We start from the raw sequence: 13,545 nt of genomic DNA, 5'->3' as shown, positions 1-13,545 counted from the left end.
CAATATCCAGAAGCAGTGGCCCTCCGCAACATTTCGGCGAAAAGTGTTGCGGACGCACTGTTTCGACTTATCTCCCGGGTGGGGGTTCCGAAAGAAATCCTCACTGACCAAGGCACGGCGTTTGTCACGTACTTTACGCGAACTGTACGGGTTACTGGGCATTAAATCGATTCGAACAAGCGTCTATCACCCACAAACGGATGGCTTGGTTGAACGGTTTAATCGCACGCTTAAAACCATGATCCGTAAGTTCGTACAGGAAGACGCCAAAAATTGGGACAAGTGTTATTTGCCATCCGGGAGGTCCCTTAAGCCTCCACGGGGTTTTCCCCCTTCTTTGGGACCTTCTTTGGCGAAAAATGAAATTCAATATGTGCTGGACTTGCGAACAAAACTCCACACACTGGGGCGGCTATCCAGGGAGAATTTGTTGCAAGCCCAGGACCGCCAGAGCCGGTCGTATAACAGGGGGGTTTGCATAAACTATGCAAATTTACACCGGGAGAAAAAGTACTTGTATTACTCCCCACGTCGAGCTCAAAATTAATGTCTAAGTGGCAGGGGCCGTTTGACGTCGCACGACAAGTCGGAGATCTCGATTATGAAGTAATACGGTCCGATAGGAGCGGGGCTCGTCAAATTTATCACCTCAATCTCCTAAAAAAATGGAATGAGGTCGAATCAGTGTTGTTGGCAACGGTGATCAGGGGGGAGGATGATCTCGGGTGCCTACCTGGATGATATCGTGATCTACAGTAACGATTGGCAGCGGCATATGCAGCATGTCAGGGCAGTCCTGAGAGCGCTGAGGGGAGCGGGGCTCACGGCCAATCCGAAGAAGTGTGCAATTGGGCGGGTGGAAGTAAGGTATCTGGGCTTCCACTTGGGCCATGGGCAGGTGCGTCCCCAAATTGATAAGACTGCCGCGATTGGGACCTGTCCGCGACCCAAGACCAAAAAAGAGGTAAGGCAGTTCTTGGGGCTGGCGGGATATTGTAGGCGGTTTATACCCAATTATTCAGACCTCACCAGCCCTCTGACTGACCTTACTAGAAAGGGGCTACCAGATACGGTCCAGGACGGCTCCCCGGCCTGAGTCGGGCGGTTGGGTTATGTGGCAAGGGGGGCGTGGTTCAGCGAGGTCTGCAGTGGGAGAGAGAGCCTCGGGACGAGCGGTAAGTGCGTGGGTTGGACGCAGATTGATAACACCTGTATCTTGTTCCAGTAATGGGCGTGGAGAGAGGATAAAACTCCTGGGGAAACGGAAGCACGGGAGAGAGAGCGGGACTGCTGACGCTCCACCCTGAAACCTGAGTGAACCGGAAACAGATGTCGAGACCACAACCCGGAAGTGATCTGAGCTAGAGACTGAGAAAGACACACGCTGAAGTGTGCACATTGTTTTGAGTTATTGATAAATAAAGAAAGCGTCAGCAGTCACGCCGACCCCTTGTCCTCTTCCTTCCACATACGAACTTTGTTACAGTCCTGTTCTTCGCGGTTCCATCTTTCAAACTTTAGTTAGTGTGAAATGTTGCTGTTGGAGCATAAATAATACCTGTAAAATTATAAAGCTCAAAGTTCAATGCCTAGCGAGACATTTTATTTAACACAAGTTCCCTTTCAAAGCCTACAGCGAACGGCCAGTTTGGACTACACCCCTGCACTTCCTTGCTTGAATGACGTCACTAGAACCGTTTGTTGACTAAGCCTCCGCCCACAAGTACACGCAAAATAGGGGGCGTGGTCTTCTTGCTCTTTCACGTGGAGAAGAGCGCACATTCAGCGCTTGCATCTCCCACGTTATGGTAAGAGGCGGGACTTTTCCGGGCAAAGTGCGCTAAGTTGCTGTCCAATTACAACATGGGAAGCGCTGGCCCAATCAGAACTCGTTACGTATTTCTGAAGGAGGGACTGCATAGAACAAGGAAATCTCAGACCGGTTTTAGGACAGAGAAAACAGCGCTGTACAGATAAGTAAATTGTGTGAAAAATACTGTGTTTTTTTACACGCGAAACATTAACTCATGTTATATTGAGTTAATCAACACTGTAAACATAATCAAAGCTTCGAAAACATGTGAAGAACGGGACCTTTAAGGAAGAAAACAAAAAGAGAGAGATCTTTAATCATGTAGGCAGCTATCAAATAGCAGAAATTAAGTAAACTGTTGTGCCTCCAGTTTGTGTTGTATATATCCAGTGCCTCTTATTAATTTAGCTAGTTGATCATTAATTTACTTGTTTTTCTTTCACATTTTCATTTTTTTTATTTTTTATTTTTATATTAATTAATATTTAGCCTAGGCCTACTTAATCTTATTATGACGGAAAGTTGTAACCGTTGTCCATCTTGACACAATGTCACGTTGTCTTTTTTTTCTTTTTTTTTTCCCTTTTCCTGTTTTAATTCATGAACGCGAGTCAGTGGATATCACGCAATGTGCAAACGCAGTCTCAAACCCAGTGAATTATTCACTACAGAAAGTGAAAGTAAAATCTGACAAGCTTTCGGCGCATATTCTCAGAGACAACGAGAGATAAATGTAATTCAACTTGTTGATAACGTAGCCTACTGCCTTAGTTTATTTTCTTAACATTTCTATTTTGGTCCATAATGTGAGAAAAAAATAGAAGAGAAGTAGGCCCATTTTGTGTTAAACAAGTTGTTTTTAGATATATCTGCTCTTACTTTTCATTGAGACGGACATTATTGCAGTGTTCTGACATCATATAATTATATAATTATAGAATAATAATAATAATAATAATAATAATAATTTTATACATAAATTCTAAATCCTTTTGATATCAATAGCCGATGCATTTGATAGGCTACCTCTCTATACACCATGGTCTATCGTTTTTCACCCGTACAGTGTGAGCAGTCAAGACGCTGCTCGACGGTCGGACCGCACAGTGTGAGCACATCAATCGTAAGCTTTGGCTTTTCATCAAATGCGATCTACTTGTACAGTGTGAGTAGGTAACCTTGCTGAAATCGCATAAAAAATCGCACAGTGTATGCCCAGCTTCAGAGTGGCAGTGTCTCTCAGAAATCAAGATGGGCAGAGGATCACCAATTCCCCAATGCTGTGACGAAAAATAGTGAAGCAATTTCAGAAAGGAATTTCTCAGAGACAAATCATGCAGATGTTTTCTCTGGGCCAAGGCCAATTTAAAATGGACTGTGGCAAAGTGGAAAACTGTTCTGTGGTAAGACGAATCACACTTTGAAGTTCTTTTTGGAAAACTGGGATGCCATGTCCTCCCCAAAAGAGGACAAGGACAATCCAAGTTGTTATCAGCGCTCAGTTCAGAAGCCTGCATTTCTAATGGTATGGGGTTTCAAGAGTGCTTTGTCTCTTTCCAGCCATCGTTTCTTTTAGAGAAGGCCTTGCATTTTCCAGCATGAAAATGCCAGACCACATACTGCATCAGTTAAAACATCATCTAAACTCACCTCATTCAGGCCATTTCTTCTTCAATCACTCCTGCACTCACTCACATTGTCAACACTTCTCTTCACACGGGAACCTTTCCCACAGCATTTAAGCAGGCTTGGGTAACCCCACTGCTTAAGAAACCGTCTCTGACACATACAGACCTGTATCCCTTCTGCCTTTTATTGCAAAGACACTTGAGCAAGTTGTGTTAAATCAACTCTCTATGTTTCTTGAACAGAACAACCTCCTATACAACAACCAATCCGGCTTCAAAAGCGGCCACTCGACTGAGACTGCCTTGCTCTCTGTAACTGAGTCACTGAGACTGGCAAAAGCAGCTTCCAAATCCTCAGTGCTCATCCTGCTGGATCTGTCTGCTGCTTTTGACTCAGTTAACCACCAGATCCTCCTGTCAACACTTAAGAAGATGGGTATCTCAGGAACTGCCCTCCAGTGGTTCAGGTCTTACCTCTCAGGTAGGTCCTACAGGGTGTTATGGAGAGGTGAAGTGTCTAAGTCACATCATCTAGCTACTGGGGTTCCCCAGGGCTCAGTGCTTGGACCACTTCTCTTCTCCATCTTCATGTCATCCTTAGGCTCTGTCATTCAGAAACATGGCTTCTCATATCACTGCTATGCTGATGACACTCAACTCTACTTCTCATTTCAACCAGATGATCCTACAGTCAGTGTTTGTATCGCTGCCTGTCTGACAGACATTTCTGACTGGATGAAGGCGCATCACCTTCAACTTAATCTTGCAAAGACAGAATTACTTGTTGTCTCAACCAACCCAGCACTTCATCAAAATTTCTCCATTCAGCTTGGTTCATCAACCATAACTCCATCCAGGACAGCCAGGAACCTTGGAGTTGTGATTGATGACCATTTAAACATCACTGACCACATTACTGCAACAGCCCGGTCCTGCAGATTTGCCTTATACAACATTAGAAAGCTTAGACCCTTCCTATCAGAACAGGCTGCACAACTCCTGGTCCAAGCTCTTGTTCTCTCCAGACTGGACTATTGTAATGCTCTTCTAGCTGGCCTTCCAGCATGCACTATCAGCATGCACCCTTCCAATTATCCAGAATGCAGCGGCGAGAGTGGTCTTTAATGAGCTGAAGAGAGCGCATGTCACGCCTCTCTTCATCAAACTGCACTCGTTGCCAATGGCCGCTCGCATCAAATTTAATGCACTGGTTCTCGCCTACAAAGCAACCACTGGCTCTGCACCAATATACCTAGACTTGTTCAGACTTACACACCCTCCAGAAGCTTGCGTTCTGCGAGTGAACGGCGCCTTGTGGTTCTATCCCAAAGGGCCATGAAATCGCTCTCACAGACATTTTCCTGGACCGTTCCCAACTGGTGGAATGACCTGCCGATCTCAATTCGTGCTACTGAGTCTGTAGCCATTTTTAAAAAAACATCTTAAGACACAGCTTTTCCAATTGCACCTGACCAATAAAGACTAGCACTTAACTATCCAATAAAATTTTCTGTTTGTTTGTCAAAAAAAACCTAAGAAATCTCGATTAACTAAGAAATCTTACAGCTCTTGCAGGTTGTTGGCCTTGTTTGTTTCGTTGCATCTATTGCTCTCCCCTTTTTGTAAGTCGCTTTGGATAAATGATTAAATGTAAAATGTAAATCATGGCTGCGTAGAAGAAGGATACGGGTACTGAAATGGCCAGCCTGCAGTCCAGGTCTTTCACCCATAGAAAACATTTGGTGCATCATAAAAAGGAAGATGCGACAAACAAGACATAAGACTGCTGATCAACTAGAAGACTGTATTAGACAAGAAATGGGACTACATTCCTATTCCTAAACTTGAGCAACTTGTCTCCTCAGTCTACAGACGTTTGCAGACTGTTATAAAAAGAAGAGGGGATGCTACACAGTGGTAAACATGGCCTTGTCCCAACTTTTTTGAAATGTCTTGATGCCATGACATTTAAAATCAACTTATTTTTCCTTTAAAATGATACATTTTCTCAATTTATTGACATCTTTGCATGGTTGAAACACTGAATGAGCAATAACATGATGCCACAGGAGAGGATTTATGAATGGCAGTGAAGCTACGTAACCAACGCTGGTAGGTCACATGATAATGACAACATAGTTTTTTGTAGTTTTTCCAGATTAGATTAAGGCTATATAGAACTTTATATTTTTATGAAGTAATTACATATTCAAAATAAGTACTCAAGAAAACATGCAATTTATGGATGCAGCCCTTGTTGTTGATTTTCAAGCCATGATCAAAATTAAAGGGATGATGAATTGAGATATCAACTTTCCCTTGAGCCTTTGATATATAAAAGATCATTGTGATATAAGAATATCCTGTAAGTTTTGGAGCTGAAAACTTCATTGTTAGTCGAAGAAAAGCTTTTATTGACCAAGCCCAGCCAACGATCAATCTCAGAATATGTAAACCATTGACGTCATAGATTGCAGAAACAGCACCTCAACAGATAAAAATGTACACCTGCTTCTGTAACCCCTCCCACAGACTCATGTAGCTAAACGGATCGCTCTACCGAGCAAAAAAAATGCCGAAGATAGCAAGATATTGCGCTGTGCCTGATTGCAGATCAACTCATTCCGTGCATAAGCTTCCTTCGGATCCTAATATTAGGAATGAGTGGTTGAACTTTATTTTTAATTACATTTATTAACAGGTCGATACTGGATTTGCAGACATATGGAGATTAAAACACAATGCTTTGCCTTCTCTATAGGATCCAACAGGAATGGTGCAACACACTTATGTGAGTAATAATGTTTGTAACGAGGTTTGTGGCTCTTAACTCTCTTGGGTAGGGAAGGAAGAAGGCGGGGTCGGTATGACTGGGACTAGTAACTCTTTATTTTTCACAACACAACTGGTAAACATAAACACGCACGAGGGCGTAAAACTCCGTCTCTCCAACACACTCTCACAACTCATAAACTCTCCCAGATCTCGTCTCAGGCTCAGGCTGTGCGTCTAGTCCCAGTCCAAACTCTCTCTCTCTTCCTCTCCTCCTGCAGCGGCTTTTGTGCTGTCTCTCCACGCCAATTACTGCAATTAGACACAGGTGTTATTCATTTGCACTTGACCTACTTACTCCCCGCTCTGCCCCGTACCTTCTCTCCCGCTACAGACCTCGCGAAACCACGCCCCCTCCGCCACAATGTTTTTTAAATTTTTTTATATGAGATAGTATTTCATAGCTTGTAATTGCAGCTTGAAAGATGGGAATTGTCTGAGAGCTCCTACTTGTATCATGTGACTGCTGTACATCCTAGTTTCTTCTTTCAGCAGAACAGAATTAGGATCCTGCCTCTCCCCAGATTTGTAATGGCATTGAGTAGAGCTTTTGAAGCTCCAAAAAGCGCATCCATCCATCATAAATGTAATTCATATGAATCCAGTAGGTTAATAAATGCCCTGAAAAATATCCGTTTTAAACTTTATAAATCACTGGGGTTTTTTTCTCTCTTTATTTTACAGTCTATGGTTCTGACTTCAGTAATATTTTACGATGTGGAAAACTCATTCTGAGATTCTGAGAATTATATTACTATTAAATAGTTCTTCTTCCATTTTCCTCCTGTAAACTTAACTGTGCAGGAAATATTAAGCAAATAACCTTTTTCACAAAATTGTGAAGCGTGTAATTTTTCCTCCTGTTGTCTTTTATTGACCAGCGTCCACTTCAAAGCCTTTGGGATCCTGGCCACGAGTCCATGTGACGAGTTGGAAGTAAGAACATGTTGCACAATCCCAAAGAAAATGTAGTGTTTAAAGGTGCATTATGCAACTTTCCGTCCACAGGAGGGCGCCTATTCAAAACAAATGCGTAGTTTGATGACGCAAAGTGTGAGGGCAGCATATTGGGAGATGTGGTCTTCACATCACAGCCGGTGGAAAATAGGACTCGGGCAGAAATCACGTTCATGCATGCGGTTATTAACGTTACTATAGTCTAAAGCAGAGCAGGACAGAGTGTTGTGGACCTGAGCACAGCTGCTGGAGTGATTGTTAAACAAATACCCGCCTTGCGAATACCGGGACTTTTATTATGACGGGACGGGACACAGTCGCCGGGCGCCTGCACTGATCCACTCTTCCAGTTATGATTTTGAGGTAATGCAGCTCTGTTTATCATATTAGATACATTTAAGTGTGTTTAAAATGATGTTATGACGTTACTCCGTGCGTTCACTTGTTCACACTGCTCAGAGTAAAGCGCGCCTGCCAAATAAAAGCTGAAACCGAGGGTAGCGCAGATATGACGCAATTGACAGACGACTCCCTCAAACGCAATGCTGAAACGTCCCTGTCCTTAGTTAAAATAGCAATTTTCTCACAATTTACAAATAGTTGGAAACATCTGGGATATTGTAGGTACTCAACTGAAGAAAATATATAACACCGGCCTAGTGGTTTATGGATATTTTACTGCAAAAATACTACATAGTACACCTTTAAATGATGGAACTGATCTAAAACATAAAGAGAATATACACATTTACTATTTCATTCAAGACATTTCAGATGGTTTTAACAAAAGCTGCTTAAAGTGCAACCCAAGAACTAAATCCATTATCATAGTATTGCTAACTGTCACAATTCACCAGTGTAAGTGCCCATGATCACCACTAGAGGGCACTCCACCCCGGACTGTCACTCCATCACAAACTACATTACCCATAATCCTTTGCCTAGGACTCATTAGCATGAACTGTTTACATCGGTGTCTCATCACCACATTACCTCTGCCTTGTTCACTCAGTCATTCAGGGTTAAGTCTTGTTTAGTGTCACAACTGCAGTTCTGAGCATTTCCCTTGTTTCTTGTAACTTGCTCTTTGATTTCTTGCCTTCTCCGTGGATTACCCTTTTGCCTCTTCCTTCTGTTTTGTTTGCCTTTTCGGACTGCTTGCCTGTGTATGACCTTTTGCGTGGTATATGGACTACGACTTAGTATTACCCTTCAACAATACTGCATTTGGATCTTCAACCCAACTTTCTGTCTCAGAGCAGTTCTTTACACTAACAGTCCACATATGGAACCTATTTCCAGTGTATGATCATCTATGATCACATGATTTACCTTAACACTAACATAAAGAAATGCACACTGGGTTGAAAATGTAAATCAATATATTTAACTTTTTTTTTTTGCATTATGTGTCATCAATAGCATTCTTTGCTAAATGAGAAAATCTGTTAAACAATGCTGCAAGAGCAAAAGTTCTACACACATAACACAAATTAAACCTTTTTGAGCTTGTGAAACATTTACTCATAAACATTGTCATGCTTGTTTCAGAAAAGTACACAAAATACTTACAAATTACAAGCTCTTGCTGCACTGTTCTAATATTAATAATAATAATAATAATAATAATAATAATAATAATAATATTAACCCATAGTTTACAGGATTAAAAAGAGGTGGAACTATAACTAATTCTTAAGCCAAAAAAATTACACAGTCTTTGGAATATCATCTGAACCATATCTGTTATACATGAAATCAAAAAACATAGCAAAAGACATGTTTGCCAGAATTTCTGTCTGTTTTCTAAAGATGCTTTACATGCAGAGATCAGTTAAATTTAGGATACAATGACATTAACTGCAAAAATACAACTCATGATACCAATGACATATCCATAGACATTATTAACAAAAGATGAAGTACATGACAGCTTTACTACTGACCAGTTATCACAATATAATTTATCAATGTGATTTTTACAAAATGGCCTCAGGTTTGATAACAGGACTGCTATAACTGAGGCACAGTTGGGAACAATGATAGTCTAAAGGTTTGCATATGGCTACATATCTATCAAAAGACATCACTGTTAATATTGTAAACTAACACAATAAAGAGCAGTAAATAACAATGATCTGCAGAGCACACATGTGAGAGGAGATCACATATGAATCCAATATTAAATCAGACAGAAACTTAGGGTAGAATCCTGTGGCTCCAAAAAAACCATTAATACACAGATGAGACAAGAATACATACATTGGTTCATGAAGAGATTTCTCCATTATAATTACTATGGCAAGACAAATATTCACTGACAATATAAGCAGATAGAGTAAAAGAAAACAAGTGAAGTATAAGTGCCTATATGATTTGGAGTCTCTGGGCACCATAAGTGTCAGTATCCCAGCAAAAGCCATATTATTCATCATGATATCGGTGGTGTCAAATCACAGTCAATGAATATAGTTCAAAAGAAGGCAAAATAAACTGATCAAGAGGATGAAGAGCTGTGTTGTATTATGATCGTGCAATTTGATGTATTTGAATTGACAACATGCTTTGACTGAGTGTTTATTAGATTCAAAACTGTTTTATTTTATTTTACACAGTTTGTACATATATCACACCAGAAATATGCTTGTTAAAATCATACTCTTAAAGTTTTTCCCAATTAATTTAAAACCAAATTAGCTGCTTTTTTTTGTTTTTGCTTGTATCAGTTTCTGAACATTATTAAATTGTGGACCTTTTGTGAAACATTTTCTCTTGCTGCAGCACATGAAATAAAAACTCTTTTGCGCACTGCCCTAATATTTAATCCATAAATTAGAGGACTAAAAAGAGGTGGAACTATAACCAGTTCTAAAGCCAAAAAATTACGCAGACTCTCTGGAATATCATTTGCACCATATCTGTTATACATGAAATCAAAAAGGAAAGCAAAAGTGAAATTGATCAGTGATAATATGTGTGGCAGACACGTTTGCCAGAATTTTCTTCTGTTTTCTAAAGAAGCTTTACACGCAGAGATCAGTTTAACATAGGACACTATGATGAAAACTACAAAGCTAAAAAATGTGACTGTAATGGCATATCCAAAGATATTATTAACAAAAGATGATGCACAAGATAGTTTTACAATTGACCAGTTGTCACAATATAATTTGTCAATGTGATATTTACAAACAGACCTCAAGCTTGCTAACAGAACTGCTATAAAACTAAAGAAGGTGGGTACAATCCATGAAAACAGAATTAATTTCACACAGGTGAATTTAGTCAATGTGGAATTATAGTCTAAAGGTTTGCATATGGCTACATATCTATCATAAGACATCACTGTTAATATCGTGATCTCAGAAAGTAAAGAGCTGTAGATAACATAGGTTTGCAGAGCACACATGTGAGAGGAGATCACATATGAATCCAATATTAAATCAGACAGAAACTTAGGGTAGAATCCTGTGGCTCCATAAATCCCATTAATACACAACTGAGACAAGAATATGTACATTGGTTCATGAAGTGCTTTCGTCATGATAATGACCATAACAAGACGAATATTTATACATAATATAAAGAGATATAAGGCAAGAAAACAAATAAAATATACATGCCTATATGATTTAGTTTCTTTTGGCACCATAAGTGTCAGCATCACAGGATAAGACATGTTATCCATAATAATAGTCTGATTGTCCTGGATAGTCCTTTAAATTACATGAAACAAACAAATATCATGCAGTACAAGCTCACACAAGACAATAGAAGTCAATGGTCAGTAAATTAATAAAAAAGACATTTCATTGAGCTTCAATGACCATTGTTGCCTAAGGAAATAAAGCAGTCAGAAAAAAGGAAAATGAACACAAATCTGTTTCCACAAATGTGCTTGCAGCTTGGTTTTATATGTAGTGATTTCTCATTAGGGAAATCTCTGAGAGATAATCTAACATTTCTTGGGATTAATTATGTGCTCAAGCACAACATTTTGCAAATGGCTTTATGTTGTTAAAATACATTTTTAAATAAAATAAAGGTCCAAATTTAGTAACAATATGCAAATAACCCAATATTTAATAGGTTAGATACAGCCATATTTAATGGAATTTGCTCATTTATCGCTTTCAAAAATTATATTTTTATTTTTATTTGATTTGATTTAATGTAGGCTCTATGTGTATAATTATGTTTAAGACTTTTGTCACGTTGAGGTTTTGGTTCACATTTATGATGTGATCTATGAAACCCATCACATGGTGAAATTTTACCTCTTACAGCATTTGATACCACATGAAAACTGGGGTCAAGCCCTTTCTAAATATATATCTGAAACAAAAGTTGTGGTTATCTGAAGTCGGCTGATCGTTATTATTTTTAGGAATGGAAATTTGAGAAAAACAGGTTTAAATAACCATCTGTCAACCACTTACATGAAAAAAAAAAAAACTCTCCAAACTTAAATGGCTATAATTCAAGAATGCTTTGGAATATAGACCTATTGTTGGACTTGATTGCTAAAATTATTGTAGAAGTGAAATAAATTATAAAAGTAAAATAGAAAAACAGTTATAAAAGTTTAAGTTTACAGTCCCTGACAAAAGTCTTGTCGCTTGTGTACAAATTGACCTAAAGTGCCGCTGAAATATATTTCTAATCAAGATTTTTTTACAAGAAATGGCTCATTTTAATCCCACCAGCTTTTGTGATAATGTTTCAGTGAAAAACTAAACTTTCAAAAAGTATTCTAATATTCACAGCTTGGTAAAGCCCATTGAGTCAATTTTTGCAAAGACATAAGTGTTGTCACCTTGTCATATGAGCTTCACCTGTGAATAATAATGGATCAGTTAGGTCTCAAGTGTGTATAAAAAGAACCCCAGTACACTAGACCATCACATCAACTGCAACTAGACCTCTGCAAACATGCCTAAGATTCACCCAGAGACTAAAGTTCTGATTATCAAGAGGCTGAAGACCAGATCCACACTCTAAAAACTAATACTACGATTTACTCAATTTTTTTGGTGAAACATTTTTACACTAAAAAAATTGAGTAAATTTTAAAGCAGTGGAATCAATTTATAGACACCATATGATCTGGGTAAATGTAAGTAAAAAAATTAAGTAGATCTGAGTAACTGCCTTTGTTACGTTAACAAATTCAATTGAGTAGAAAAAATTGGGTAAAAAGTATTTAAAAACCTTTATGACTAATATGAACTGTTTTTACTTATGAGTTTTACTAACTTGTATAGTATAACTTTAATTCCCTCTAAACCTTTGTAAAATACTCCACAGTCAACACAAACACACTTATGACATGGCCTTTATTGTCGACGAGTACAGCAATAACGTTACAGCATATATTACTGTTTTGACATGTAACGTTAGGCCTAAAGAATAACAGTTATTTTACAACATTTAAACTCATGTAACAGACATTTTAGAAGTAAAAATTAAACATTTAAAAGTAATTCAAGTATAATCAACCGGTCTGTTATCCCCTTTCCACCATATCAGCGCTGTTTCTCGAGCCTGAGATGGATTAACGTTAACGTTAGCGGTCTGCGGTTGGACTTTGAACTTGAGACCGGTTTCATTCGTAGCTGAAAGATGCTGTGAGGCGCCAGACTCCATAACCTGACAATAAACAAACAGTGCCCAGTTTAAATAAGATTTTATCATCCAAATTCATTATATTCATTATCTTTACGAATAAAGTTGTGTGTTTTGAGCAACACAGCAGGCATTTCAAAGACCAACGCCACACGTTAACTTAAGGTGACTCACACTGCGTCCCTAGATGTTGTTTTGAATTAAACAAAATGCCTTTTAGCACAGTAATGATTATATAGATAAAACAAAACATACAAACCTGAATTTCACAGAGGAAATGCCCCAATTCTGCGACGCTGAGAAGAAGAAACTGCTCTGGTGACTGAGGAGAATTCAAATATCCGCACTCTCAACCGTCGAGCTGTCGTCACGTCAGAGGGTGGGGGAGGGGTGCATTGTTTTAATCGAGTAAACTTACTCAGTTTGTTCAGTGTGTGTTAAATATTAATAATCTTGATTTTAATAAGTAATATTTGTGGTTCTAGAAACATATCGGTTTAATTCTCCATTCTCAAATATTTTGAAATAAATTTCACAAATGTATTAAGTATATTTAAAATAAATAATTGGTTATTTGAATACTAAATTATTTTAGTGAAAAAAACTCAAATATAACTATACATTTTAGACAAAATTAACTGTTGGATTTTTAGTCAATTATTTTGGTATGTTTAACTAAAACCATCAAGT

General features: G+C 38.7%; 1 protein-coding gene and 1 pseudogene across 1 annotated transcript; both read right to left on the bottom strand.

The window, feature by feature from the left end:
• Positions 1-8,678: 8,678 nt before the first annotated feature.
• LOC137046017 (olfactory receptor 52D1-like) lies at positions 8,679-9,662 on the bottom strand (annotated as a pseudogene).
• Positions 9,663-9,952: 290 nt separating this feature from the next.
• On the bottom strand, positions 9,953-10,918 carry LOC137046016 (olfactory receptor 4E2-like). Its single transcript, XM_067423073.1, has one exon. The coding sequence runs from the start codon at positions 10,916-10,918 to the stop codon at positions 9,953-9,955; it is 966 nt and encodes a 321-aa protein (XP_067279174.1).
• Positions 10,919-13,545: the final 2,627 nt, after the last annotated feature.

This window comes from Pseudorasbora parva, chromosome 18 (assembly GCF_024679245.1).
Source record: "Pseudorasbora parva isolate DD20220531a chromosome 18, ASM2467924v1, whole genome shotgun sequence".
NCBI lineage: Eukaryota > Metazoa > Chordata > Actinopteri > Cypriniformes > Gobionidae > Pseudorasbora > Pseudorasbora parva.
The sequence above is the reverse complement of the archived record's forward strand: the minus strand, read 5'-3'. Positions and strand labels throughout refer to the sequence as shown.